The 27,660-nt window shown below is 42.9% G+C and overlaps 1 protein-coding gene across 1 annotated transcript in view; it reads left to right on the forward strand.

Annotated features, from left to right (window-relative positions):
• Positions 1 to 951: 951 nt before the first annotated feature.
• Positions 952 to 27,660, forward strand: part of CSNK1E (casein kinase 1 epsilon) — a 53,161-nt gene continuing 26,452 nt past the window's right edge. Inside the window, exons 1-2 of the mRNA XM_020787674.3 lie at positions 952 to 1,176; positions 5,794 to 5,882. Coding sequence (XP_020643333.1) covers positions 5,807 to 5,882 — 76 coding nt within the window. The 5' untranslated portion in view covers positions 952 to 1,176; positions 5,794 to 5,806. The remainder of the gene's footprint in view (positions 1,177 to 5,793; positions 5,883 to 27,660) is intronic.

A 27,660-nucleotide genomic window follows, 5' to 3' on the forward strand; every position in this document is an offset into this window, starting at 1 on the left:
AACACCCTGTTCTCAACAGCTCAGCTCTTGCAAATTCGAGCCTGTAGCTTTCTTTAGGGAATCAAATCGATCCATCTTGTGCTTGGTCTTCCTCTTTTCCTGCTGCCTTCAACCTTTCCCAGCATTATTGTCTTTTCTGGACAATCTTCCTTCTCATGTTGTGCAAAGTAGGACAGCTTTTTGTCACTTTTGCCTCCAGAGACACTCCAGGCTTGGTTTGCTTTAGAAACCACTTCTTTCTGGCAGTCCAGCACAGCTCTCCTCCAGCATCACATTTTTTTTTCTGTCAGCTTTCTTTACTATCCAGGTTTTATACCTGTCCATAATGATTGGGAATACAAGAATGTGGATGGTCTTGGTCTCCAGTGACACATCCCCCACATCCTCATGATGACTTTTTCTAACTCCTTCATTGCTGCCCTTCCAAGTCTGTCTTTTTCGGACTTCTTTGCTGCAGTCTTCCATTGGATTGATGATGGAGTGCCTGCTTATTCAGAATAAATTGAATAAATTCAGAATAAACCTTCCAGCCCACGAAGGTTTCCCTGGACTGCCGCCTTGAGCATCCTTAGCTGCACAATGGGAACACAGCTTGCTTTGCCAGCCTCACAAATATATATTTTCGCGACCCTTCTGTTGGATTCAGTGGGGTGAGCAGATGTGAGCTAGGAAGGCGTTTTTGTTGACAGTATTGCCTAGGCAGATTTAGTGTGTGTGTGTGTCTTTTTATGATGTGAGGGAAGCGGTTTTCCGGCGTGGTTTTTTTTTTAATCCGTTGTTGGCGAGGGCGCAGAAGGAGCCCCCTCCCCCGGCAAGCTGAAGAAGAAAACAAAAACAAGGCGCTGGCCCTTTTAGCGAGAGGGAGGGAGGGGCGCTGGTCTTTGTAGGATGACATCAGTGGGTTTGGCTTTCGGAGGCTCAATGGAAACTCAATGAGCGAGAGTGTCGGCTGTACACACACGGCAGCGAGCCCGGAGAGGAAGGAGGGAGCCCGCGAGCCGAGCAGGCAGAGCGCAAAGAAGGAGGAAGCGGCGGCGGCGGCGGCGGCGGCGGAGGAGGAGGAGGTTACGGCGTCCGGTCGCCTTTCCCAATCCTCCGTCATCCTTCCCTCCCCAGTATTTTTTCCCCCTGACAACCTCCGGAGCAGAAGCGTCGGACAGGCTCCTTCCAGGCAGGGTAAATATTGGGGCGCTCTGGACAGGTTTTGGGGTGCAAATCCGGGGGGAAAGGCGGCCCCACCGTCTCTTTGTTTTTTTTTTTCCGCTGAGAGAGGAAGATGAGGCTGGCGACGGGGGGGGGGGGAAGGGGAAGAGTCTCTTGTCCGTTCACACACAGACCCACAAGGTTGGTGTTTTTTTCGGGGGGGGGGAGCCGCGGGATTTATCTGACAGGCAGAGAAGGGGAGGCGGCGGCTAAAGGGGTTTCTTTATTTTTTGATGAAGACAAAGGATCAGGGAGCCCCCCCCTTTCCCTCGGTGCTTGAATTTCCGATGGACATTTTAGGGGGGGGCTCTTGCCTATCCATCCCCCTCTGCTTCACCCTGTGCTGTTCCTCCCTCCCCCCCCCCCCCGGTTGTCTGTGTCTAGGAAAGATCTGCGTTATATATTTTATTTTTTTCCTTTTCAGTTGGCTTCTTGGGGAGAAGGTGTCTGGAATCACCATCATATGATATTCAATTTACAGGGGTTTTTTTTTTGGGGGGGAGAGTGATAACTGCTCCCCCATCCCCGTTCTTTCCGCTTCCTATACTACTTAACATCTGTGTCTGATTTTGCAAACAATCAGGAAAGAGCCACCGACATCGCTCTTGTCTCCCCCTCCCCTCGTTTCAACCTCCAGTTCTTTTTTTGGGGGGGGCAGCCGGTTGTAAGCAGCACCATTGTATCTCTCAAAAGTGTTCCCTTTGACAAATAGGGTGTGTATTGTGCGGGGAGGGGGGAGAGGGATGTTATTGTAAATCACTGTATCCTTTTGTGCAGAGGAAAGGCTGGATATGGAGGGGGGGGGAGAGATAAGAAGGGAGGGAGGTCTTTTTTCCACCTTCCCCCTACATATATTCTGAAATGTTGATTCTTTGTGCCAGCTCTATGCTTGATACCGAGGGCTGTATAGCAAATATAAGTTTGGTGTTTATTTCTAATTGCTTCCTGCTTTTTTCTCCCCTCCTGCTCTGTCATTGTATGATGATTTAAGTTATGCTCCAGGCTGAGTGATGAGATGTTATCAACGTTTTATCTCTTTTTTTAAATGTCTGCATTTGTTTTGTGGTTGATTTGCCTTTAGCTCCTCATTTCTCTCTCTCTCTCTTTTTGGGTAACTGCTTAAGAGTAAATAATGGTGAAGGAAGAAAGAAGGTAGCAGATAACTGTTCTGGCACCTTACATTTTAGGGGAAAGTGAGATCTTGTTTTTCTTTTCTTCCCCCCCCCCCCCAACCTGCAACATATCTCCCCCCTCCCCTCCTTCCTTGCACCCCCTTCCTTTATTCCTCCAACCTAGAAGGATGCATTATGTATCCGGCCATCTCTCACACAGTCTGGCCTACAGTAGCCCTAGGAGCATTCTCCTTTCCTTGCAAGTCAAGTAAGGCACCGTGAGAAAAGTCTTGTAATTTACAATGATTGCTGTGAGGGGGAAGGGTGGGCGAACAGGTTGTTTACCTACTGAAACCCATTTGTACATACAGACTTTTCTCTCATATGATAGTATTCATTTATACAAGATATACAGTAGCTGCTTTGGGGGGGCACATGCATATGGTGCTGGCTGGGTGTAGCTTTCTAGAGTTGTTCAGAATGTGTGTGAGAGAGTGATGGAGAAAGGAATATTGATAGATGATAGGCATCCATGCACGCTGACTCTATGCATAATGGCTATGTGTGTTTGAGTGTGCGCATCCTTCCTGAAACGAGAACGAGGAAATTCTGGCTGATATCTTGCCTGCCCTGGGTTGCTGTTCCAGTTTGAAGAGGGGGACCTAGAACTGGCTTAATGCTTTGGAGGGCGGAAACAGAAGCCTGAGGCAAATTACAGTAGTATGGTCTTGGGGGCAGATAGATTTGGGATAAGTGGGTTTCCTTGCTCCCCACCTCCAAAAGTAACCCCTCGGTTCAGTGCCTGTGTGTAGGTAGGCCTTGGCATGAACCCCTGTGGTTGCCTCAGGTCGACCCTTGGCAGGAGGCCTTCCCTTGTTTAGGCCGCCCCTGCTCTTCTCACCCCTGACTAGGAAGCCATTCCCTTGAACTGGGGTGTTCTTAGGGACTCTGCCTCATATGACAAGGCAACAAAAATATTCCTGGTCTTTGTCCCACTTTCATTTGTTTGTTGGCTTGCTTTGTTTTGACGATGTGATCCATATCTCCTGGGAGGGGGAGTTTAGAAATATTATTAATAATGTGTGTTTTGAAAAGAGGTTTGTTGGCCAGTCAGCTGGAAGCATTCTTGTAAAAATTGTGGGGTCACCACAAAAGAAGTTTCTTTGGTGGAGCCTGTTTCAGGAAGTTGAAAGGTCCCAAGTAGCCGTGGCGGAGGGGTAAGGATAATTAGGCCTCTGAGGGTTTGACTCAGTTTCCTGCATGGGATGTTTAAGACCCTGGCCTCCTACCTCTTTCTGCCCTAAGCAGACCTGATAGAAAAGCCTAAGAACCTCCTAAATTGCTCGGACGAGGCACCTCCAGTTGTGAAAAGGCATTGGCTCTTTCTAGTTCTTATGCTGCTAATTGTGTGGTGTTGATAGCAAGCTATAGAATATGCCCCCCTCCAAATTTTGTTGGACTAGAACTCCCATCAGCTCGATTCATCAGAATCAGTAGGTAGCAATGATGAGAGTTGCAGTCCAGCAACACCTGGGGGCCATGTGTATTTCATCCCTCATTTATAAGAACATTGGGCCCTAGTCTTCCAGCAGGATAGAGTGTGAGTCAGATGTATGTGCAGTTATGTTTGCAGATTAATAGAGGCTGGATGCAAGTGGAGTCTTGTCCTTCTAGACAGATATAAACTCTGTTTATTTTGCTTTTTGGGGCCTTCAGTTGTGTATTCTGCTTGATCAAATTTAAAATGGGGGAGGGGGTGATTTTGTAATGTTTGAAAACAGATAAACATGTAAGTATTGGGTAAGTGTTGCAGCAGGATGCTCCACCTCCTGGTGTGTTTGGGGGGCTGTTTTTAGGATTTATGGTAATCTATTGTAAAGCGTGCAAGGCATGCTTAAATGTGTGTCTGTAGCTCATCCATTTCTCAGTGTAATCTCATGATGGCATGAGATTACAGAGAGGCATGCATGGGGTTGGATGTGACCAGAACAGGGCTTTTTTGAGCATCTTATGTCTACAGCTTTCTTGTGCTGTGCCCTGTAGAGCAAAAGGATCCCCTTGTCTATTTAGTGCTTGCCCATTCTTCCAAGCAGCCCACCCCATGAGAGCAAAGCTGTCTAGAGTGCATTAATAAACATACATTACATAAATTAACCATACAGCAGCAGCTTCTAAAAGGAGTCGTGGTCTCTCCTTCCCGTATTCAAACTGATCCATGTCACTTGAACAAGGAAAAAGCACATGATGGCAGCCATCCATGGGGATATCGCTAGGGAGCCTTCCAAAATTACATTTAGCACATGCTTGCACAGAGAAATTGTTCCTACCAGCTAGCCAGCCACCCCCATCTGATTTACTCATGATAATGAGTATATTATGAAAAAAAATATTGGGGAGAGGGAAGCTTCTGTACAGTAGTCCCATTTTAGACTCATCCTGATGTGTGGTCAGAACTAGTTGTGAATGAGATGACTAATGTCATGGAGGCAGCACACTTGTTTTTTTTTGGCAGTTTTACCATATTATGAAGGAAAATAATAGGCCAGGATTCTACTCTATAAAATAAAAAGTACTATGACTCAAAATATAAATTTCCATTTATCCCTTTCCTGCTTAATTTTGGACTTTGGAAGTAACAGTTCCAGAGTAGTCTCTTAAGTTGTTTGGAAGGTGTACTAAGTGTCATATTCTTGACTAGTGGTCTGTAAAGGTATTGCCTCCTCTTGCACTTGTATTCCTGACAAGGTTCTTACAGATGGGTTAGCTCCTTGCCCTATTAGGTTCTCTGTTACAGAATCACTGCAGAAGAATTAGCATCCAGATCCATAAGTGTGTTAACTCAAGAGGCTCTCATGAATTTTGTACAAAAATCAAAGGTGGTTTTGTCAGCTGTAATTTAAATAAAATTCCAGTGTCCCATATTAATGTTAGCTTTATTAGCTGAAAAGGTACAAGAAATGTACGTAAGTTTTCAAGATTTCTGCATCAGGCCAGATGTTACAAGCATCAAAGGTTATATGCAGGGGGAAAAAACTGATTTCTTGTTGGGATCACAGTGTCTGCTTGATATCCTGAGATGGAGTCGTCAATTTAAGCAAGACTTGCTTCTGGGGAGGCATGTTTAAGATTGTAGCCAAAGATGGCTTTGTAGTTAAGGTTACTTTAGGTGAATGGTTTGGTTTTATTTTATCCCAGGATGCCTCCCCCTCTCAGCCCAGACACATTTTTTCTGACCACGTCATTGAAGACCTATTAGGCCACTGTTTGTTAAACTAAAGGTTTGGGGATTCTCATCTCTTTGGGAGAGAAATGTAGTCAGTGTGTTAGGGAGAGAGGCCAAAGGGTAAGGATCCAAATGTGGGCATCAAAATGCTTTATTGGCAGCCATGTCTAGGAGTTAAGTGCTCTTTCTCTGGTATATATTTGGATCTGGGGTCTTTTCTGACTTGACCTTGCATGTCTTCTGCTTTGTTTACAGAGCAACTGAAACAATGGAGCTTCGAGTAGGGAACAAGTATCGACTGGGACGAAAAATTGGTAGTGGATCATTTGGGGATATCTATTTGGGTGAGTTTGTCTTTCCTGCAGGAATGCTTCTTCTGACTTTTAGAGGATCTCAAACTATGGAGCTGATGTGTGAGAGTATTAATAAAGGCAGACTCTGGGCGCAGACAGACTGGAGGAAAAGCAATGCTTTCTGAAAGAAGGAACTATATAGAGCTGGGTTGGACTGCTTTTGAACGAATCTTTGCACCTAATAGTTCTACTGTTTTTTTTATTGTGGTCTAGATTATGCTCAACCATATATAAATTTTTTTAAGCTATGCAACTAATAAGGTAGATGATGATGAAGATGAAAAATAATTTTATACCCAGATTTTCTACTGTAAGGTGCTCGAGGCAGTTTAAAATCCAAAAGAAAATAATTTTAAGAAAGTACAAGCAGTGGCAGAGATAGGAGGAAGAGCTTAATTCAGGCAACAGATGTCAAGGGTTAAATATCTGCCAAAAGATTGGGAGACCAAAATGGTTTTTATTTGACTCCTAAAAAATAGAAGGCCAAGTGACAATGTTTGGAATGGAGATAGATCCTGCCCACGTGGCAACTCATCTCTCTTTTTTTTAAAGTGGAGGCCCAAATAGTAGGGTCTCATATGTAACAATCTTTGTGAAAATGCAGTGATCATAATTGTGTAGTCATCTCCTTATTGGGGAGCCCTTTTTGCCATCTTTGTTGTGGAGGTTGTAACTTCAAAGGTAGACTATTTGAGTGACCAAATACTGAAGCACAGCCTCACGAGCAAAGATTGATCTTCCTTTTTGTCACAAATACCTCCTGAATTGACACTACGTTAGCTTCAAGAGTATGAGGAGCTGTTGGCAGCAGTCAGCCTGGAGGCTTTGGTTCGTACCTCTTTGCATCTGGTCAGGATAGAAAACCAGAAGGAGAGGAGGTAGCAGCATTTTGAGATCAGAGATTCTGTGTCTCTCCCGCGTAGCTGTGACTTTTAACTGTGGGGAGGTTCAAGGTCCATAGAAGAGAATTCAGGCGCAGGAGGAAGCATACTTGCCACCTCTGTTGTTCTGCAAAGTGGAAGGTTGGCCTGGAAGGCAGAGTACCCTTTGAGATACAAAATGGGGAGAGTCAGGAAGGAGCCTTGTTCTTGAAGGCTTGACTTCATGTGTTCCACATCATGGGGTTGCAGCCACTTCCCTCACCAGACTTCCTCCAGATTTGGGGAGTTGTAATGCAGTTTGTCTGGAGGGCATTGGGTTGTGAGAAGCTGACATAAATCATTTGTGCCCGTACCTTGTCTTCCTGTTTTAAAAGCGTAGTCATGTCTAGGTCTGTCTTTTGATACCGTATAGGTTTGTTCCCGTACATAACCACACAATCTTTGTGCGTCTGTCCCATTTTGTCTATTTACCAAAGTGCCCAGTTGCAAATGAAGTGTTCTAGGTGTGACGTTCTTGCCCAGTGCTGTACTGAAAAGGGCTACACTCTGAGGGATCTGTAACATGATGCCACTGCATACACAGTCTCCTTTGCATGTCGTTGACTTTCCCAGCAACTAGTAGTGTCTCACATAGCGATCTCCATATCCAGTTCTCTCTTCTGGCATTGCTACAAGATTTGCCAGCTTCAGTGCGTCCCTGATTCTTCCTCTTGAATGTTGTGTGATCCAAGTTTTCCATTCTAAACCTGTTAATTTTTCCTTACTCTATTAATGTTAGATTTTTACATTTTCCCACCCAACTGAGCCCTTACATTGGATCCTTTAGATGTTGACAGCAGTGTTATCCAGGTATTAAAAATTCATATGTACTGTTGACTTTTGAACTTGTTTTAAGTCCACATGTAAATACCTGTTCACGTACATGTATATCTGTCTTCTTCCTACCCTGTTGTAAAAAATCTGGTTAGCTCTTTCACATCTTAGGTATGATATTCCCCCTTAACCTTATTTAAAATCTTAGCAACACAGTTAAAGCACCAATGTGGACAATATCATACTGTTTTGAGTCTTTTTGAGGTAGATGCAGTATTTTTGTCAGTTGTATCTTCCCACGTTGAGATCTGTTATCTCATAACTGCATTTGTTAAACTCTCCTCGTTATATTACTTTTCCCATTGACAATTTCCAAAAAATCTAGTTTCTACTTGTCAAAAATTCAACATTCCAGCAGGTTCTGTTTTTCAGTCAGATCTACTTCAAATTTACTTCTTTTCCTTTGCTTTTTGCCACACTCATTCCATGTTGAATTTGTGCTTTTCTGTCCTTCTAGGATGTTAAACTCATTTTCAAATATTACTGCCTTTCTATACTTGAACAACTCTGAGGTAGATTATTCCAGCACAGTAATTTGACTGAGACCGGTCTGATGTGTTTGATTGATGAACAGGAACAAGACCATCTCTTTGGTCATCGCCTTGTTTTGGACCATGCTTTCAGAGACTGCCCAACAACAGTCTCTATTAATGTTCAGAAGATGGCAATGGCATGGCTTTTGAAGCAGGCCTCTTTGGAGTAATGTTTTATCTGTGGTCTTGTTTGAATAATAACTGATACTGGTCTCCCCTTGATCTTTCTCGTGTTTACTGTGAATTTGCCTTGAGAGACCCTTGGACATATGAAGCAGGCTATAAGCATTTAGATGAACAAATAAAAATTCAGGTCCAACTCACATATTTTGCAAACTGGATACAGTACTTACACCCAGAGGAACATTCCCTTTTCTGAATGGCAAGCCGTTTATCAAAAGCTGCTTCTTCAACAAATCTGTTTTCTTCCCACAGTACCTGCACTTTCACTAACAGCTGACATCCTCTCTCCCACCTGCAATTTGTCAGTCTTTATTTTCCACCCCCAATCTCAGTCTCTGTGAGGCTCAGATACTCTGCAGTCTATGGTATGTCAACCAAAGTGCTGCTGCTGTATTCATCAATGGTTTAAACCTAATAGTAAGTCACAAGGAGAGTAGGTCCATTAAATCTCGTTCAACTCCTCCATAAATTTTGTCAATTCAGTGGACCAACTCTACTTGCAACTTAGTGGTGGAATTTAGAAAATATTGTATATAATTTGTAGTTGTTCGAAAGACTCAGTGGGTTGCGGTGATTTGATAGCACTTTTGTGCGGTTTTAAAGAAAGATGAAAGTAATTCGTTCTGCGAGTAGCACCGTCTTGCGAAATTTTCATCTTGCGAAAAGCAGTTTCCCATAGGAATGCGTTGCAATTCCGTCCTATGGGAAACATCACAAGACGGATGAATTATTTTTGTCTTGCGGAAAAAAATCTTCTTGCGAAGCATGGCCATGAAGCCATCTTACGAGTCACCAACACAATCGCAAAAACCATTCGTCTTGCGGGTTTTTCGTCCGGTGAGGCGTTTGTCTTGTGAGGCACCACTGTACTATACTCTGATGAACTATGTGCATCATCATCGTGTTAGAATTGCAGAGCTGGAAGGGATCTTATGGATCACTGAGTCCAGCCCCTGTCAAAGGGGCATAGTGGGGAATTGAACTGCTAACCTCTGGCTCCCCAGGCAGATATCTAAATCACTGAGCTATTCAGCTCAGTATTATGCTTTTCCAGATAATAGAATACATATGGGGAGCTAGAACATGGAAGATAAGATTTAAACTCAAGCCTTTGGTTTGTTGTTTAGTTGTTAAGTCATGTCAGACTTTTCGTGTCCAACCCCTGTCTTCCACTGCCTCCCGGAGTTTAGTCAAATTCAATGTCCATCCAGCTTGTCCTGTGTTGTCCCCTTCTCCTCTTGCCTTCACACTTTCCCAACATCAGGGTCTTTTCCATGGAGTCTTCTCTTCCCATGAGATGGCCAAAGTATTAGCTTCTCATCTTCAGGATCTGTCCTTCCAGTGAACACTCAGGGTTGATTTCCTTCAGAATGGATAGGTTTATTCTCCTTGCAGTCCAGGGAACTGGGAGCAGTGGCCATGATCTTAGTGTTTTTTGTTTGGTTGTGTTTTTTTGTTTTTTTTTTGATGTTGAGCTTCAGACCGTTTTTGGCGCTCTCCCCTTTCACCCTCATTAAGAGATTCTTTAATTCCTCCTCACTTTCTTCCATCAGAGTGGTATCATCTGCATATCTGAGGTTGTTGATATTTCTTCCATCAGTCTTAATTCCTGCTTGGGATTCATTCAGTCCAGCCTTTCGTATGATGTATTCTGCATAGAAGTTAAATAAGCAAGGAGACAATATACTGTACAGCCTTGTCGTACTCCTTTCCCAATTTTGAACCAGTTGGTTGTTCCATATCCAGTTCTAACTGTTGCTTCCGGTCCCACATAAAGATTTCTCAGGAGGTAGATAAGGTGGTCAGGCACTCCCATTTCTTTAAGAACTTGCCATAGTTTGTTGTGGTCAAAGCTTTTGCATAGTCAATGAAGCAGAAGTAGATGTTTTTCTGGAACTCTCTGGCTTTCTTCATAATCCAGTGCATGTCTCTAGTTGGTATCTAGTTCCTCTGCCCTTCGAAATCCAGCTTGTACTTCTGGGAGTTCTCGGTCCACATACTGCTGAAGCCTACCTTATAGGATTTTGAGTATAATCTTGCTAGTATGTGAAATGAATGCGATTGTACGGTAGTTGGAACATTCTTTGGCACTGTCTTTTTTGGAATTGGGATGTAGACTGATCTTTACCAATCCTCTGGCCACTAGCTGAGTTTTCCAAACTTGCTGACATATTGAGTGTAGCACCTTAACAGTGTCATCTTTTAAGATTTTAATTAGTTCAACTGGAATGCCATCACCTCCACTGGCCTTGTTGTTAGCCAGGCTTTCTAAGGCCCACTTGACCTCACTCTCCAGGATGTCTGGCTCAAAGTCAGCAACCACACTATCTATGTTGTCCAGGACATCCAGATCTTTCTGTATAGTTCTTCTGTGGATTCTTGCCACCTCTTCTTGATGTCTTCTGCTTTTGTAAGGTCGCTACCATTTTTGTCCTATCTTTGCACAAAATGTTCCTTTAATAGCTCCAATTTTCTTGAACAGATCTCTGGTTTTCCCTTTCTATTATTTTCCTCTATATTTTTGCATTGTTCATTTAAGAAGGCCCTCTTGTCTCTTCTTGCTGTTCTTTGGAAGTCTGCATTCAGTTTTCTGTAACTTTCCCTATCTCCCTTGCATTTTGTTTCCCTTCTCTACTATTTGTAAGGCCTCGTTGGACAGCCACTTTGCTTTCTTGCCTTTCCTTTTCTTTGGGGTGGTTTTTGTTGCTGCCTCCTGTACAATGTTACAAGCCTCCATCCATAGTTCTCCAGGCACTCTGTCCAACAAATGTAGTTCCTTAAATCTGTTTTTCACGTCCACTGTGTATTCATAAGGGATTTGTTTTAGATTTTACCTGACTAACCCAGTGGTTTTTTCCTACTCTCTTCAGTTCAGTCTTGAATTTTGCTATGAGAAGCTGATGATAGAGCCACAATTAGTTCCAGGTCTTGTTTTTGCTGACTGTATAGAGCTTCTCCATCTTTGGCTGCACAGAACATAATTAATCTGATTTCGGTATTGCCCATCTGGTGATGTCCATGTGTAGTGTCGCCCCTCGTGTTGTTGGAAAAGAGTGTTTGTGATGACCAGCTTCTTGTCCTGACAAAACTCTTTTAGCCTTTGCCCTGCTTCGCTTTAAACTCCAGGGCCAAACTTATCTGTTGTTCCTTTTATCTCTTGACTCCCTACTTTAGCATTTCAATCCCCTATAATGAGAAGAACATCTTTCTTTGGTGTCAGTTCTAGAAGGTGTTGTAAGTCTTCATAGAATTGGTCAGTTTCAGTCTCTGGTTGGTGCATAAACTTGGATGACTGATGTTGAAAGGTCTGTCTTGGATTCGTATTGAAATAATTCTATCATTTTTGAGACCGTGTCCCAGTACAGCTTTTCCCACTCTTTTGTTGACTATGAGGGCGACTCCATTTCTTCTATGGGATTCTTGCCCACAGTAGTATATATGGTAATCGTCTGAATTGAATTTGCCCATTCCTGTCCATTTTACTCCACTGACAGACAGGATGTCAATGTTTATTCTTGCCATTTCCTGTTTGACCACGTCTAGCTTCCCAAGGTTCATAGATCTAACATTCCAGGTTCCTGTATGGTATTTTTCTTTGCAGCATCGGACTTTCCTTTCACTTCCAGGCGTGTCCGCAGCTGAGCGTCCTTTCGGCTTTGGCCCAAACACTTCATTAGCTCCAGAGCTACTTGTCCTTGTCCTCTGCTCTTCCTCAGTAGCATGTTGGATGCCTTCCGACCTGAGGGGCTCATCTTCCACCATCGTATCTTTTAGCCTTTTGTTTCTGCTCATGGAGTTTTCTTGTCAAAGATACTGTAGTGGCTTGCCAGTTCCTGCTCCAGCTGGCTCATGTTTCGTCAGAACTCTCCACTATGACCTGTCTGTCTTGGGTGGCCCTGCACGGCATAGCCCATAGCTTCTCTGAATTACTCCAGCCCCTTTGCCACGACAAGGCAGCAATCCATGAAGGGGAAAGCCTTTGGTTAGGGGTTAATATGTGTCATACAGAAGCCATAGATCATTAGTGTAATGACTGTCGTGTAGAGATGTGAATGTTGCCAGTGTATGGTTAGTAGGTGTCCAAAAGGCATTGCTGTAGTGAATTAAAAAGAAGGAAGGGTGCAGTGTGGCACATAAGACAACACATCTGACCTGTTTCATTGTATTGAATGAGAGCTAGTTATGGACAGGAGTTGAAGGCCTCAGGCTGGTAGCTTTGTAATTCCACAGAGCTGGTGAAAAATTCATTTCTTTGATTGAGAGTATTAAATTATTATGTAATTACTTTAAGTGCTGTATAAACAAAGGGCATTTAGGAGGAAGTCTTTGTTTTTGTTACCATCTTCATGTACATTTGGGCATCTGCTCATGTGAGGGAGATACATGAGCCGTTATTAGTTTGGATACTTCAGAAATCAGAATCCGGGCTGGAATGTTTAATCCTTGCCAGGATTAAGTCTTTCTTGTTCCATAGTCATTCCAGATTCTTTTGAGTCTCGTTATGGGATAATAAAAAATGAACAGATTACAGGAGGGAGCTCCCATTGTCTGTCTGTGTCCAGCTTCCTCTAGGCTTTTGTACATTTCTCCCCTCTAACCAATAATTGCAATATTTAAAATGCATTTTAATAAATGCAAGCACTTTCTTAACCATTTCACCATGAAATCAGTGACAGCAGACTAGCTGAAGAGAGGAATTACTTTTGCACAAACCACTTTATTCTGTGTAATTTATTTATCTGGTATTTTCAGAACAACAGAGGTCATATTGGAATAGCCAGTTGGGAGGCAGGTGCCACTGTTCCTTGGCAAATCTGATACTGGCGAGAACACTAAAAATCAGGCTGGTGAGAGACTGGTATATGCTGGGCTAGACACCCTATAAGCCTCTCTTGCATTCTATGATTTTGTAATTCAATGGCTTTTGTAAACACAGATCTGGAATGTGGGGACTTTGCTTTCTGTTGTTTGGTTTGCTAGACTCGGCTGAATAATTGTGGTGAATTAATAATGGTGGCTTGGGGGAAGGTGTAGGTCTTGGATGCAGAGGCTGCCGCAACTTGAACAGATGGAATTGCTTCAGGTCAGAATTCAGGTCTTGGCAGAGAAGGCCATGTCGTTCCGTCATCAAACTCTTTTAGAGAAGGTGGTGAGCCAAAGGCAGCTTGGTGAATTAGGGCATGCTGGGAAAGTGATGATGTCTGCTTGAACAGTTCTTGATTACCTGCCCCTCCCTCACAGGGCAGGGAAATGTGCTCTCTTTGTTCCTTGGCCTGTCAACTCTTCTGCCCGCCTGACTTCACCCAACTGTTCGATTCCCATCCTTTTCTTTCACCATTGGCTAACAAAAAATGACAGAGAGGAAAGCAGGATGTGATTGCTGTGCCGTTGGAGGCTAGCAGATGTCGATGTGCCTGTTGCTAACAGGTCTGCGCAGCTGAAAGGGTCTTTTGGAAATCATTTTTCTTCGACTGGTGACATAGATCTCTTTGTAAGAGATCTGCCCCACACCTTGTGAGACACACACATACATTCTCTCTCTCGTGTGCGCACACACAGTCTCCAACAGTTTCAGACAAATGGATTCTGAAGCTTGCAGCCCACACAGTTGAACAAGACAGGGGGTGGATGCCGCATAGGATTTTTGATCATTTCCAGATCTCACTGATCATTGAAGCATAAGGTTCCCTTAGCATTTGTGTCTTTATGAGCTGTCATAAAGAACATGAGTGCTTCTAATGATTCTAGACTAGGGGGCTGCATAATCTTATCTACCTTCACGTCTAGACAGATACAGGTTCCTGGACTTGTACTGGATGGGAAGATTAGCCATTATTTCTGGGTAAGGGTTATAAGAGATGCTTCTTTATGTGCCTGAAAGAAATGGCAGAATCATGTGACGTGGTCGTTGGATTCACAAAAAGGTGGCTGAGGGAGAAGAGGCATTGGTCAGTTTGTAGGATAAAATAAGGAAGAGGGGGCTCAAGAAAGACCTTGTTCAAAATTTGAGCCACAAAGAAGGACAAACCTGAAAGGAAATAAAAGATGGCTCACAAACAAGCCATTGTGAGTATAGATAGTATAATACAAAGTTTTCCCAAAACTAAGACAGAGTCTTATAATTATTTTTGCTCCAAAAAACACACATTAGGGCTTATTTTTCAGGTGATGTTTATTTTTTTTTCATGTACAACAATCTACATTTATTCCAATATAGTCATGTCATCTTCTTCTGGTTGCTGCACAATGATGCACAATGGTGGAGGGCAGGGTTTCACTTAACTGGGGCTTTTTTTTGGGAGGGGTACGGCTTATATTACAGGCACCCTGAAAAATCATACTAGGGCTTATTTTTAGGTTAGATCTTATTTTCGGGGAAGCAAGGTTTGTCAAAATACCTGGAGATGGAACCGAGGACCAAAGAAATTGGAGGTACAGTACATGCTGTGACCTCATTATTTAGTCCTCAGAGTTCTGGAAGTATTACTGACATTTAGGATGCAGAGTTACTGTATTCTCTATGGTTCCTTGCCCCGATGATAGCCTCCAGTGACTGGAAGAGTTATATTTTTAGACAACAGCTTCCAGAAACCACTTGTAATACTGGTTGAGGAATCCTGGGAATTGTAGTCCAGAAACCTTCTGAACCTTTGCATAATGAGTCTGTTTGTGAACAAGCTCCTGCAACCAGCGCAGGCAGCATTAGCTTTTGCCGTTTTTGGACAGGAACAAGCGCTTCATAATAGGAGTCAGTGAGAACTTTCCTTCGGGCTCTTATACATAGGACACGTTGCTTTCTGACTTAATAGACTAAGGCATGGGTGTCATGTTATTGTAGTATGTCCTACAGTGGCACTATCATATTGTGTGCTTGGCTTGGAATTCTTGCCAAAGAGGTTGACCACTGTTTGATCTGCACACTGCTGTCATCTTCCTCTTAATGTTCCCTTTTCTTACCTGTTATCCAGACTGGATGATTTTTGGAAAAAAAGTGTAAATGACGCTTAATTGTTTATTTTTTAAAAAAAACATGCTGGTTATGTGGGGAGTCTTTCTGTTTCTGACTGCAATATCCAGTTGTATATAATGGAGAAAACCTCCTTCAAACCTGGAGAGCTCCTGCCGGTTCTAGTAGAGACCTCAGGGGCTAGATAAACAGGCAGTATCCTAGATTTAGTCAAAAGTCTCCTTGGGGCTGAAATTTTTTGTAAAATGATAGTTCAGGAACAGTATCATCTTCAGCAGGCAAAGACCTTTCTCTTCAGGCAAGCTTTCCCTGAGTGAGTGGCTTCCAAGTGGGTTTTTAAAAATAGGTTTTTTGTAACATTACTGGATTGAATATGTTTTGGCTTTGTTTATGATTTTTGGTATTGCATTCATTGATCCTTTTAGTACTCATTGTTACTAACTTACATACTGTCTTGTAATTGTTGTAAGCTGCCTTGTGTCTTTTTTTTAAGGAGAAAGGCTGACTAGAAGTATTTTAAATAAAATAAATAAATTCATACGTCTGTTTAAGTCTTCAGCCTTAAAGCATATCTAGCCACTGATATGGTTTCCCCCTATGGTGTTTTCAAAGTTAATAGAGCCTTGTCACTTGTAAGGTTCTGCTCACAAAAATACCTCACTTGTGGTCACTGATGTTATAAATGGCTGCCATTTTTCCTGAGTCTGCAGACAACCATCCTGAACCAGTGACTCAGATGTCAGCTCCTCAGTGCCCACGGCCTCCCTCCTCAGGGCTAATCTCATTGGAGTTGTAGCACTAAAGCCCAGTGACAACCCTCCTTAAATGTCAGCCTTTGGTTTGCTGATCATTTTAGCAGATGGAGTGAGAATAAAGCCCATGGGAGTGATGGGGGTTGGGACATCATTAGGAGTTCCTGCAGAGAAAGAAATGTAGTAAAGACAGAAGGAAGACAGAAAAGTGGCAGGTTGTATAACATGGATCCTTGGGGGAAGTATTTTTCTAATGAGTAATGCTGAGCATCATGATAAGAGTATGGTGGAGTCTTTAATAATGAAAATATGTATTGCGTAAGTGCTGTGTTCTGTCTTATTCAAGAAGAAGGTTGAGTTGGAGGAGCACAATTGTGAATTTACACCTGGCCCTCAGGCCTGTGACTAAAATAAGAGTACAGCAGCTTTGCCAAAACAGAGTTCAGTTGCAGGGTGGTAAGGACTGTGTGTATGTGTTACACACCCTATTTGTTGCATCTAAAGACCTGAGCAGATTATTTCATCTGCCTCTGTTCCCTTTGTCACTGATGTTAAATGCATGGCTTCCTCAGGTAGTCCTTTGTGAGACTTCATGGCTGTCATAACAGCCATGGAATGGTGACAGAGCATCACTGGCCCAATGCATATGGCAGGACAGAGCCCAGATCTGGTATTCTGTGCAGGAAGAACAGCTGGTTGATCTTTTCCCGGGCAGGGTTGTTAGTATGTCAACCATTTTCTGGTAAAATCTGGAGGAGCCAAGAATATTCTGGGAGAGACTTTTTTTTAAACACATCTGTTGTGACATCTTTGGTTAGAGCTCAAGAAGGTGGTGACTGTTCAACTTCAAGCATATTTGGCTGAAGCTGGGTTATCTTACCTTGACCCATTTTATTCTGGTTTCAAGCTTGGCTTTGCCATTCTAATGGATGGTCTTCACAGAAAAAAGGAAGGAACTGGAGAGTACAGTTCTTAATCTTGATCTCTTACATGCCTCTGATAACACTGAGCTTGCTATTATTTTGGACTGATTCAGTAAGGATCGGTTCAGAAAACAGTACCGGGGGAAACTCTTGCTTAGCCCCATGAGTGTAGTGCTGTGGAGTTTTTCATTGGAGGGGGCATAATGTGTTGCTTAACAGCAGTGTGATAACACTGAGTGCAGTCATGGTGGCTTGAGGCAAGGTATCCTCAATATGCAGATGATACCCAATTCTATTTTCCCTTTGCTGTCTAAGTCAAGTGATGGATTGGTGCCTGGAGTCATTAGGCCAGTAAACTGGAAGCATATGCTGACAAGGCAGTTCCAGGCCAGGAAGCTAGCGTGTCACCTGTTCTGTCTGGGGGTTGGACTCTTCCCACAAGGAGGAGGAATGTAGATTGGGGGTGTTCCTGGATGTTATTGGAATCCCAGATGGCCTCAGTGGCCAGGAGTGACTCCCCTCCCCCAGTTATGGAGAGAGATAGCTGGCCATAGATAATCATGCATGGATAAATTCTTATTTGGATTACTGCAGTTTGCTGAATGTGGGGTTGCCCCGGAAGACAGCAAGTAGTTCAGAATGTAGTAGCAACAGAATTAAAATGTGTATCTGCAAGTGTTCATGTTACACCAGTCTTTAAAGGTCTGCAAAGGCTACCTGCTGGATATTAGTGCCAATGCAGAGTTATTGTACTAATGTGCAAAGCCCTAATAAAAAACAAAGACTTGTGACCCAGAACGTGAAGGAATATATTTTCCCCTTTGTACGAGAAGGTGCTGATAAGTATTGAGCCTTTCCCAGAAAAAAATTGATCTAGAAAGCTATAAAATGCAGGTTGTATTGGCCAGTTTGTCTGTATTCAATGGTGTAAAAATCAACTACCTATGATTTTAACTTATCTTTCATGTTCAGATCCAAAGTGAACATGGCAGCACCTCCAGAAAAGTTCAGTGTGGAAGAGCATAGGACCATAATCAAGTTTGTTTCTCCAAGGGAAAGTTGCAAAGCAGATTCATGATGAAATGTCACAAACTATGGGTGACAGTGGCCCTTCATATGCAATAGTTAAGCGTTGGGTTGTCAATTTTAAAACTGGCCATTTCGGTGTTTAAAGTGAGAAACACAGTGGAAGGCCTTTTTCTGTCTCTGTGCCTGCAAATCTGAAAGCCATCCATGACATGATCATGGAGGACCACCGAATATCATCCAGAAGTATTGCTATATGTTTGAGAATATCACATGAGAGAGTTGGTGCCATTATCCACAGCAACTTGGAAATGACAAAGCTGGCAGCAAGTGGATCCCCAAACTTTTGACAATCGAACAAAAGAGGAAACGTGTGGCTGTTTTGGAACATTTTGCAAGAAATGAGTCAGATTTCCTGGACAAACTGGTGATGAGACATGGATCTACTGTTATGATCCTGAGACAAAGGAAGAGTCTAAGGAATGGACGCACAATGGTTCCCCCAGGCCAAAGAAGTTCTGAGTGCAAAGGTTGGTGCAGAAGTAAATGGCAACAGTTTTTGGGGGATAAGAAGGGAGTTCTGACTACCTCCAACAGGATTCAACCATCAATGCAAAATATTACTGTGCTTTATTGACATAGTTGAGACAACACATCAAGGAAAAACATTGAGGAAAGCTCTCCAAAGGTGTCATCCTGTTGCATGACAATGTCTCGTCATGCACCGCAGATGAAATAATGGCAAAACTGACTTCCTTAGGCTTTCATGTGATGCCCCATCCACCTTATTCTCCCGACCTGGCTCCTTCTGACTATTATCTGCTCTCCAAACTCAAAAAAACACCTAAAGGGAAAATGATTTGGGAGTGTTCTGGAGGCAACTAATGCTGCAAATGAGTGGTTACACCAGCAGTCGGAAGAATTTTATTTGGAGGGACTTAAGAAGCCGCAGGACAGATGTTGCAAGTGCATTGACTTCCTGGGGGAAGATGTAGAATAGTGTGGCAGTTACAGCTTCGTAGCTCAATTTTTTCTGGGAAAGGCTCAGTACTTATCAGCAGCCCCTCATAGCCCTTTGCAAGGGCAAAGCTTTAAAAAAACCCACAACTCTTGACTCATCAAAGGGCCTTCTTAGCTGTAACGCCCGGTTGAGGAATGCTGTCCCTCTCTGAGTATTACACTGTTTGGCACTAACTGCAGGCTCTTCTTTTTCAGTAGATTGTAATAATCTCTTCTTGCTTTATTGTATTTGCTGTTGTCCTCTTGCTGTGGTTCTCCATGAGATTGCATGGAATGTAATTTTTTTAAAAAAAGAGCAAAACAGTGTTTGCCAATCCAGCTATGTAGAAAAGTATGAACTGTCTTATCTCACTTGGTCACTGGTGTATTTCTAAAGGCAGGCACTATGTTCCAGGTTTTTTTCTTCTTCTACTGGGGCATCTTCTAATCTTGGCTATGTATGGGTGGGTTGCAGTTGTTCAGCGGAGAGGAGTAGGCGTAGGTGCTGAGGTGCTTTTACTTTGCAGGGTGGGTTTGATTTAAATCAAATGGATTTAAATCACAATTTTAATTTTAAAATTTTTTATGATTTAATTTTTTAAAAATTTAAACTGCAATTTAAATCAAGTTGATGTTAAATAACCCATTGATTTTTGTCCCCCTTGTTACATCATCAGTAGCAGTGCCACAGAGCTAAACCCCAGGTTGAGAGGATTGGCCCAGTCACAGATTAAATCACATTACCTTTCCTATGATCTGTGTCATAAGCTGATTTAGAGGTAATTTGCACTTGATGACAAAGCATCAAATGAATTGTCTTGCACTATCTTCTCTCTGTGGGTTGACTGCTTCTTCATATAGTGAGTTTGAGCCCTCCCTTGGAATGCTGGTAAGTCAGATGGGCTTTGCTATTTTTATGTGTGACTTGAGTGGCTGTCTGGCAAGCTCCATCTGTCTCCTGAGGACCCTAGTTGCCTTTTCTTCTCTTGTCTTGGAAATACAAGTTGTATATCAAAGCTTAAGTGAAGTGAAAATATTCTAGAAGCATTAGAATAACCCTATATAGAACGGACCAGATGTACATTGCTTCTTGGCTTTCAGTAGCTGGGAGGAGTTTAAATCGAATTTCGCAGTTTGCTCAGTTCATTTCTTTTGGCTTCATTTTTGTGACTGAAGGTGATGGAGGTGGGGCATTCTCTATCAGACATGTCCTGCTTTACATTTGGATGCCACCATGGGTCATCTCTTGAGCTTTTAAACAGAAATACAACAGATTGTGTGGCATCCTGCCTTAGATCCTTTTAAGAGGTGAAGGGTTTTTGTGTGCACACGTGTGCATGCACTGTGCTGTCAAGTCGGAACTGACATAATGACCCTAATAGGGCTTTCAAGGTAATTGAGGTATTTAAGGAGTGGTTTTACCAGTTCCATTCCCCCAGTGAGTTTCCATAGCCAAGTGGGGATTCAGACCCAGGCGTCCTGCATCCTAGTCCATCACTCTATCCACTACACAAGTGCTCCTCAACCTTTTCCCAACTGCAGAGTGGTTGGAGTGTGTGTGGCACGTCTGCTGGGGGTTGAGTGCCCTTGTGCGCATACGTGCAGCAGCACACACGGGGGGCTGCTCACGCGCATGTTCACAGTGTGCTCACGGGATGGAGCGTGCTTGCGCGCATTGGTGCTAACGGGGGGGGGCTCGTGGAGGCACAGGAGCTCTGTGTCCGCAGCCTGGTCCTGCCTAGGCTAAAGACCGCTGCTGGTCGTGGACCAGAGGTTGAGAACCCCTGCACTACTCCACACGGGGAATAAGGTAAGGTAAGTTAGAACAATTTGTGCGTATCTATTTATCTACCTCTCTGATAAGTTTCAATTACATATACAGTGGTGCCCCGCATAGAGACATTAATCCGTTCCAGGATTAACATCGCTATCTGGATTTGTCGCTATGCAGGGGGGAACCCATAGGAACGCATTAAACTCTGTTTAATGCATTCCTATTGGGGAAAAACTCACCGGTAAGTGAAGATTCCCCCATCCGGCCGCCATTTTCGCTGCCCGGTAAGCGAGGGCAGGGTGCGAAAACGCTGTGGGCGGCCATTTTTTGCACCCGGTGGCCATTTTGGAACAGCTGATCAGCTGTTTTCTAAACATCGCAATGCGATGTTTAACCTATCTAAACATCGCAATGCGATCGCATTAGCGATTGCAAAAAACGCGTTGCTATGCGGATTCGTCGTTAAACGGTGCGCTCGTTAAGCGAGGCACTACTGTATTCTCTCTTTTCAATCTCTCCTATTCCTAGCTAATATATATAATGTTACTAGATTGTATGGGTATAGACATTTAACAGTTGGTTGCATCCAATGTATCCTCCAATTTTCAGCCCCGCTGGGCGGAGCTCCACCCCTCTGTCTCTCTTTTGGCTTTGCCCTTGGGTGTGCATGCAACTCCGCCCCCTGTGTGATGGGTCCCGTCCTGACTGGAATCTTATGCGATCGCTGCACAGAGAAGGGAGCTGCATGGCGGGAAGCAGAGTCGTATGTGCATGTGCCCAGCTTAGCGGGACCCTCCGTTGCATCCAAATATAGGTGCATGCAACTAGCCATTGGAAAATACCTTTACTTAGTTTTTAAGAATTCTGTTTGCACCACAATTAATCCCATTCAGCAGCGTCCTGGCCTTCTATGACATTTACAGAGGGACAGGAATCTATATGAGTTACAGAGGGACAGGAATCTGTATCTAGCCCATTATCTCTGCCCTCTGGAGACAACATTTCATGTATTTGAAGTGTGCTGTAGTCTACAAAATCTTGCTGTAATAGCTTTTCTGGCTGAGCTAAAATTGTTTAAACTGATGCTGTTATACTTTGGCCATATAATGTGAAACGGCTCACTGGAAAAGACAGTACTAGCGCAGAAGGTTGACGATAGAGGGAAAAGAGAAAGACTCAATGTTGATTGTTTAGATTGACTCAGAAGAGGCCACAGCCTTTGCAGGACCTGACTAGGGCTGTTGGGACATTTGGTCACTAATTCATAGGATTTCCAGGAATTGGAGATGTCATGATAATGCATAACTGTATATGCAAGAGTTTTTGTTTGTTTGTTTGTTTTTATTTTGCTTAACACTTTGCCCATGGCTGTTAGAAAGAAAATAAATGGTAAAACACATGTATGACAACTCTTGTTTCCCGGAGTCTACTTCCTTTGTGTGGCTTTTTCTTTAGTTACCTTACTTACTTACTTACTTACTTACTTACTTACTTACTTACTTACTTACTTACTTACTTACTTACTTACTTACTTACTTGCTACATTTCTCCCAACAAGGGACCCAAATGGTTCACAACATTAAAATTCACCCAATTTAAAAACACAATATAACAGCCCTGATAGCTTTGTGGCAAGATTAAACTTAAAAATTCAGCACCTGATTAAGCACAATTGTGTAATTCTTGTTACAAACCAAACTGTTTTGACCAGATATGCAAACTAAACAAAACATGCCCCAAAACTGAATAAAACATGTAAGAGCCTCTTGGCACAGTGGTTAAACTGCAGTACTCCAGTCAAGACTCTGCTTGCAACCTAAATTCAATCCCAACAGGTTCAGGTAGCATTCTGAAGGTTGACTCAGTCTTCCATCTTTCTGAGGTCAGATGAGTACCCAGCCCACTTGGGGCTGGGGACAATATATTGCCTGCATAATTGATTTCTAAAGCACCCAGAGAGCGATCAATCTAGCTATGTAACTATCTGTTTGAAAATGATTTTTTAACCCTGCTTTTCTCCTTAAAAAACAAAACAAAAATAAGACCCAAGGCAGTTTGCAAAATTAAAAGACAGTGTGTAAGCACGATGGCATAATATATAGGCAGCATACTTTGCTTTTTGCCTTCCTTTGTATCTGGCCCCAGCTAGCAAATTGAATGATGGAAGCAGGCTTTCCTATCCCCTCCTTCCTATGTTATTTCCTCCATAGCCCTTGTAACAATTCACAAAAGACTGGAGATTTTGCTGAAAGATGCAAAATGTGGGGCATGGGGGTAAGGGAAGCTGACTCTTAAATAAAGTGGAGGGACCTTCTATAGACAAGTGAGATCACAGAGCCAACCCATTACATGTGCAATTTTAATCAGTCAAATTTCACTTTGTTCAGAATGCACAGGAGAAGCTAAATAGCTGATTTGGTACAATGCCATTCCGTCTAGATAACATGTACTGATTAAACAACACATCAACAGTGGAAAGGATGAAAATAGGAACCAGTGGGATGCCTCTGGAAATGATAGGTAGGGCAAAAGAAAGTAGTGAAGATTGCAGAGAATGAAAAATGCTTAATGGCCATTGAAAATTTATTCCAGCATGTTGACATGCCCTGTGTTCTCTGCAACAATGAAGGCTAGAGATTAGAGTTCTTGTGAGTGTAATGTTTTTGCTGGGAAATACAGTGTCATGATGTGGATTTCAACTGGAGCATTATAATAATCAAGATCCATCCTGTAGAAATGAGAAACAGAGTGAAAGTGGGGGAAGAGAATTTTAAAATCCACTTCTTTAGGGGTAGTTTGAGAAGATACCTGGGAGGCATGGCTGTGATGCTGTATCTCTTATTAAAAAGTTTGTTTTAAAAATTAGATAATTAAAAAAAATTATAAGACCAGAATCCATTGGGGTTTTACTGTGGCTGGAACTAAAGCAGCAGAAATAGCCACACATAGTTGGCAAGGTACAGGAATGCAGCTGGTTCCTCAGCAAATAGGCATGGCTGCTACTGCAGCTTCATATTGATGTGCAGTAAAAACCAAGAGGATATCATCCTGTGTAGTTTTTAAAAAACTAAATCTGGTTGTTCAGGTACATTTAAGATGATATATTTGCACCCCTGAAAAATACTTGAAAATACACTAACAAGACACATTTGGATATCTTAATGGAGTCTCTACACTACCCCAGTCTTCTTGATCCAACAAACATTATCCTGTTACCAGAATGAATAACTGAGATGTGGGTTAGATTATGATTGATTTAGGATTCTAAATTATATAGCATTCATATTGGGGTTGGTAGAAATGATGTAACTGGTCTCAGGCTTAAGATGGATTTCACTTAAAACAAATTTCTTTAAATCATTAATTAAATTATTGTTTAGAAAGAGTCAATTCAATCATGTGATTTCCCCCCCCAATCCCAAAATGTACAGTCTTGCTTGTTATAGCCTTAAGTATTTTCCACAGGTATTTTCCCCAAGTTGAAATCCTGTTGCTTAGTGTAGTAAGTTGCACAATACTAGGCCCATTGAATGAGTAGGGATTTGTGAGTCAGTTCTTCTGTAAGTTCCATTGATTCAAACGGACCTGCTCTAGTTGTGACTTGCTTTGCTAAAGTAAATTGCAACAAAACTACCGTATTTGCCGGCGTATAAGGCGACTGGGCATATAAGGCGACCCCCCCCCCCCCAACATTTCCATGGGGCTGCCAGGCTCTGCTACTGTGGCGGCTACCCGTGCCTGTCCTGGAAGTTCATGGCCAGCAATGAGGCCCCAGGAGGGCGAGGAGGAGGGGAAGCGGCTGGACGGGCGGCGGCAGCAGAGGAGGAGGGGAAGCGCCTCTCTGTCGGTGGGCGGGCGAGCGGGCAGCTGGCTCAGCGAGGTGGGGCGGCGGGCTCTGGCCGCTCAGGCATGGCCGACTTCCCTCCGTCCGTCCGGACCGACCGCCTGCCTGCCTGCCTTCCTCCCCGGCCGGTGCAGCCCCGCGTCACTCACTCGGCAGTGGCGGCTCCTTCAAGAAAGTCTGCCTGCCGCCCTCCTGGCCCAACTGAAGTGCACCTGGCATATAAGACGACCCCCCCCCCCACACTTGGAGGCATGTTTTTCAGGGCAAAAAAGTCGTCTTATATGCCGGCAAATACAGTAGGCCCATTTCACTGTATGGAATATACAGAGGAACTGACTCACTGAATCCCCACTGATTCAATGGGCCCACTCTAGTGTGACTTATTACACTTAATAACAGGTTTTCAACCACAACATGTATTTCTTACAGTTTCTTTACCTGTATTGATTCCACCTTAAATAATCCATTTATTGGCTTGAAGTATCTGAAAGTATATGAGAACTGCTGGATAGCTCAGTGGTTTAGGTATCCACACTGTGCCTCCCTGATAGGGGCAGGCCTCAATCCATAGAGCCCATCTAGCTCTGCAGTTCTAAGATCATGATGACCGATTATATAGTTTCCAGAGAGAGGGGATGGCTTGGCTTTACAAAATTGCAGAGGGACACAGCCACTTAAGTTACCATTCTAAAAGAACAGGCATTACTCAGGAAAAATATTGAAAGCAAACTTGGGAATTTTAATAGGGCTTTCAGAATTTTTCAGTAATACAGTATATCAAGTCGGGAGAGGAAAATCTTCAGGAGTATCTTCTGTCAGATTTGGAAAATAGGGTTTTTTTTCTCTACATCTTGCTTTCAGCAGCTATTTATCTCTGGAAACGCAAACCCAGTGTAAGAACTTTTTTTTTCAAATAGTAATTCACTAGACTGAAAGTCAGGTACTCAGTGGATAGAGTAATGGACTTGTAGACTTGGATTAGATTCCTCAGTTCTGCCATGGAAACTGGATCTGGTAAAGGTTCCCTTGACATTTAGTCCAGTCGTGTCCAACTCTAGAGTGCAGTGCCCATCCCCGTTTCCAAGCCATAGAGCCAGCGTTTGTCCGAAGACAGTTTCCCTGGTCACGTGGCCAGCACGACTAGACATGGAACATCATTACCTTCCCACCGAGGTGGTACCTATTTATCTACTCGCATTTTTACATGCTTTCGAACTGCTAGGTTGGCAGGAACTGGGACAAGCTACAGGAGCTCACTCCGTTGTGTGGATTCAGTCTTACAACTGCTGGTCTTCTGACCTTGCAGCATAGAGGCTTCTGTGGTTTAACCCACAGCACCACCATGTCCCATTGCGCCACCACATCCCATTGGATCTGGTAAAACTACTCCTTAAATACAGTGGTGCCTCGCTTAACGAGCGCACCGTATAACGATTAAATCGCATAGCGATCCGTTTTTTCGGATCGCTAATGCGATCGCACAACGTTGTTCCAATAGGGAAAAATTCGCTTTGCGAAGACCGGTAAGCGTTTCGCTTACCGATCTTCGCAAAACGACCCCCGCCGATCAGCTGTTCGGCGGCCAAAATGGCCGCCGGAAGCCGGGAAATGGCCTAAAATGGCCGCGCGCAGCGTTTTCGCGCCCTCATTAAGCGAGGCGAGGGCGCGAAAATGGCTGCCGGCCATCCTGAAGCTTCGCTGAACGGTGAGTATTTGGCCTATTTGGAACGCATTAAACGATGTTTAATGCGTTCCAATGGAAATCGCTGCCCCGTTCAGCGATGCTTCAGCATAGCGAAGGTTAATCCGGAACGGATTAACCTCGCTATGCGAGGCACCACTGTACTTCACTTACGTTGGAAACCACATTAGGGTCCACCATGAGTCAGTTCTGACTTCATGGTACATAACAAGAGACTTGAAAATCAGAGAAGGTAGAAAGAGTAACCTAAAAATCTGTACAGCAACGATAAAATCTATATAGAAGCCATATAATCAAGGCCCATTCTAAGAACCAGTAGATGCTATTTACTAAACTTTTTTGAAAATTATTATGTAAGTACTTTGTCTCATAATATAAAATAAGAATTATAATTCCTATTCCTTAATGAGATCTTTGATGTGGAATACATTTTAAACTAAAGTTTTACTTATTTGGGGCTTCTTGTAAAGCAAAAAAAGCATTTTAACAGTTAAAAAAACGGATTTATTTTTTAAAAATCCAAGTTTTCTATTGTTAAAAAAATCACTTGATTATCCCCTTTGCTTGTGCTCTGAGAATAAGTATAAAAAACTTGCATTTTGAGGGAGCTGAGGATCTGAATAAGTAGCATTTCTAGCAATTTTTGAGATGGCTAAATTGGATACCTTTGAATAACTTTTGACCAGGACAGAATGTTTTTCACTTGTTTGAACCTGTAATATTATGCATAATGGCTATATTTTCTTGGTAGGGAAACAGAAGACAGATACATACGTGCATAAATTGCACAGTGATTTTAATATCAGTGTACACTGTGCAAACTTGTGTTTTGCTGAGGTTTTCTCATTTTATTGTTTCCTGTGGAATTATTGTGCCTTTAATGACACACTTTCTTTTCTTTTTTTTTTAATTTTTATTTTTAACAAGGGGTGACAAAAAGGGAAAAGGGAATTGAGTTTAAGAGGGAAGAGGAGAAACAATAACATACTAACATCCATTCTATACATATTGCCATATCAAAATTCCAAATTACTCTTTTTACTATTTTCTGCCTTCCAGATTTAAGTTCTCATTTCAATGTATGCTCTTCATACACTGTCTGTTAACGCAGTCCATTTAGAGAATTAAGTCCCGTCTTTCAGTCCTTCATTACTTCTGATAAAATGTCCATTTCCGCTGTTTCCCGTATCTTCTCTTGTTTCGGTACCGTTGGACTTTTCCAATTTTTAGCATAAAGAATTCTGGCTGCAGTGACTATGTATATAGTAACTGTATACTCCTTTGACTTATCTATGTTATCAGGTATCATACT

This window comes from Pogona vitticeps, chromosome 5, assembly GCF_051106095.1.
Source record: "Pogona vitticeps strain Pit_001003342236 chromosome 5, PviZW2.1, whole genome shotgun sequence".
NCBI lineage: Eukaryota > Metazoa > Chordata > Lepidosauria > Squamata > Agamidae > Pogona > Pogona vitticeps.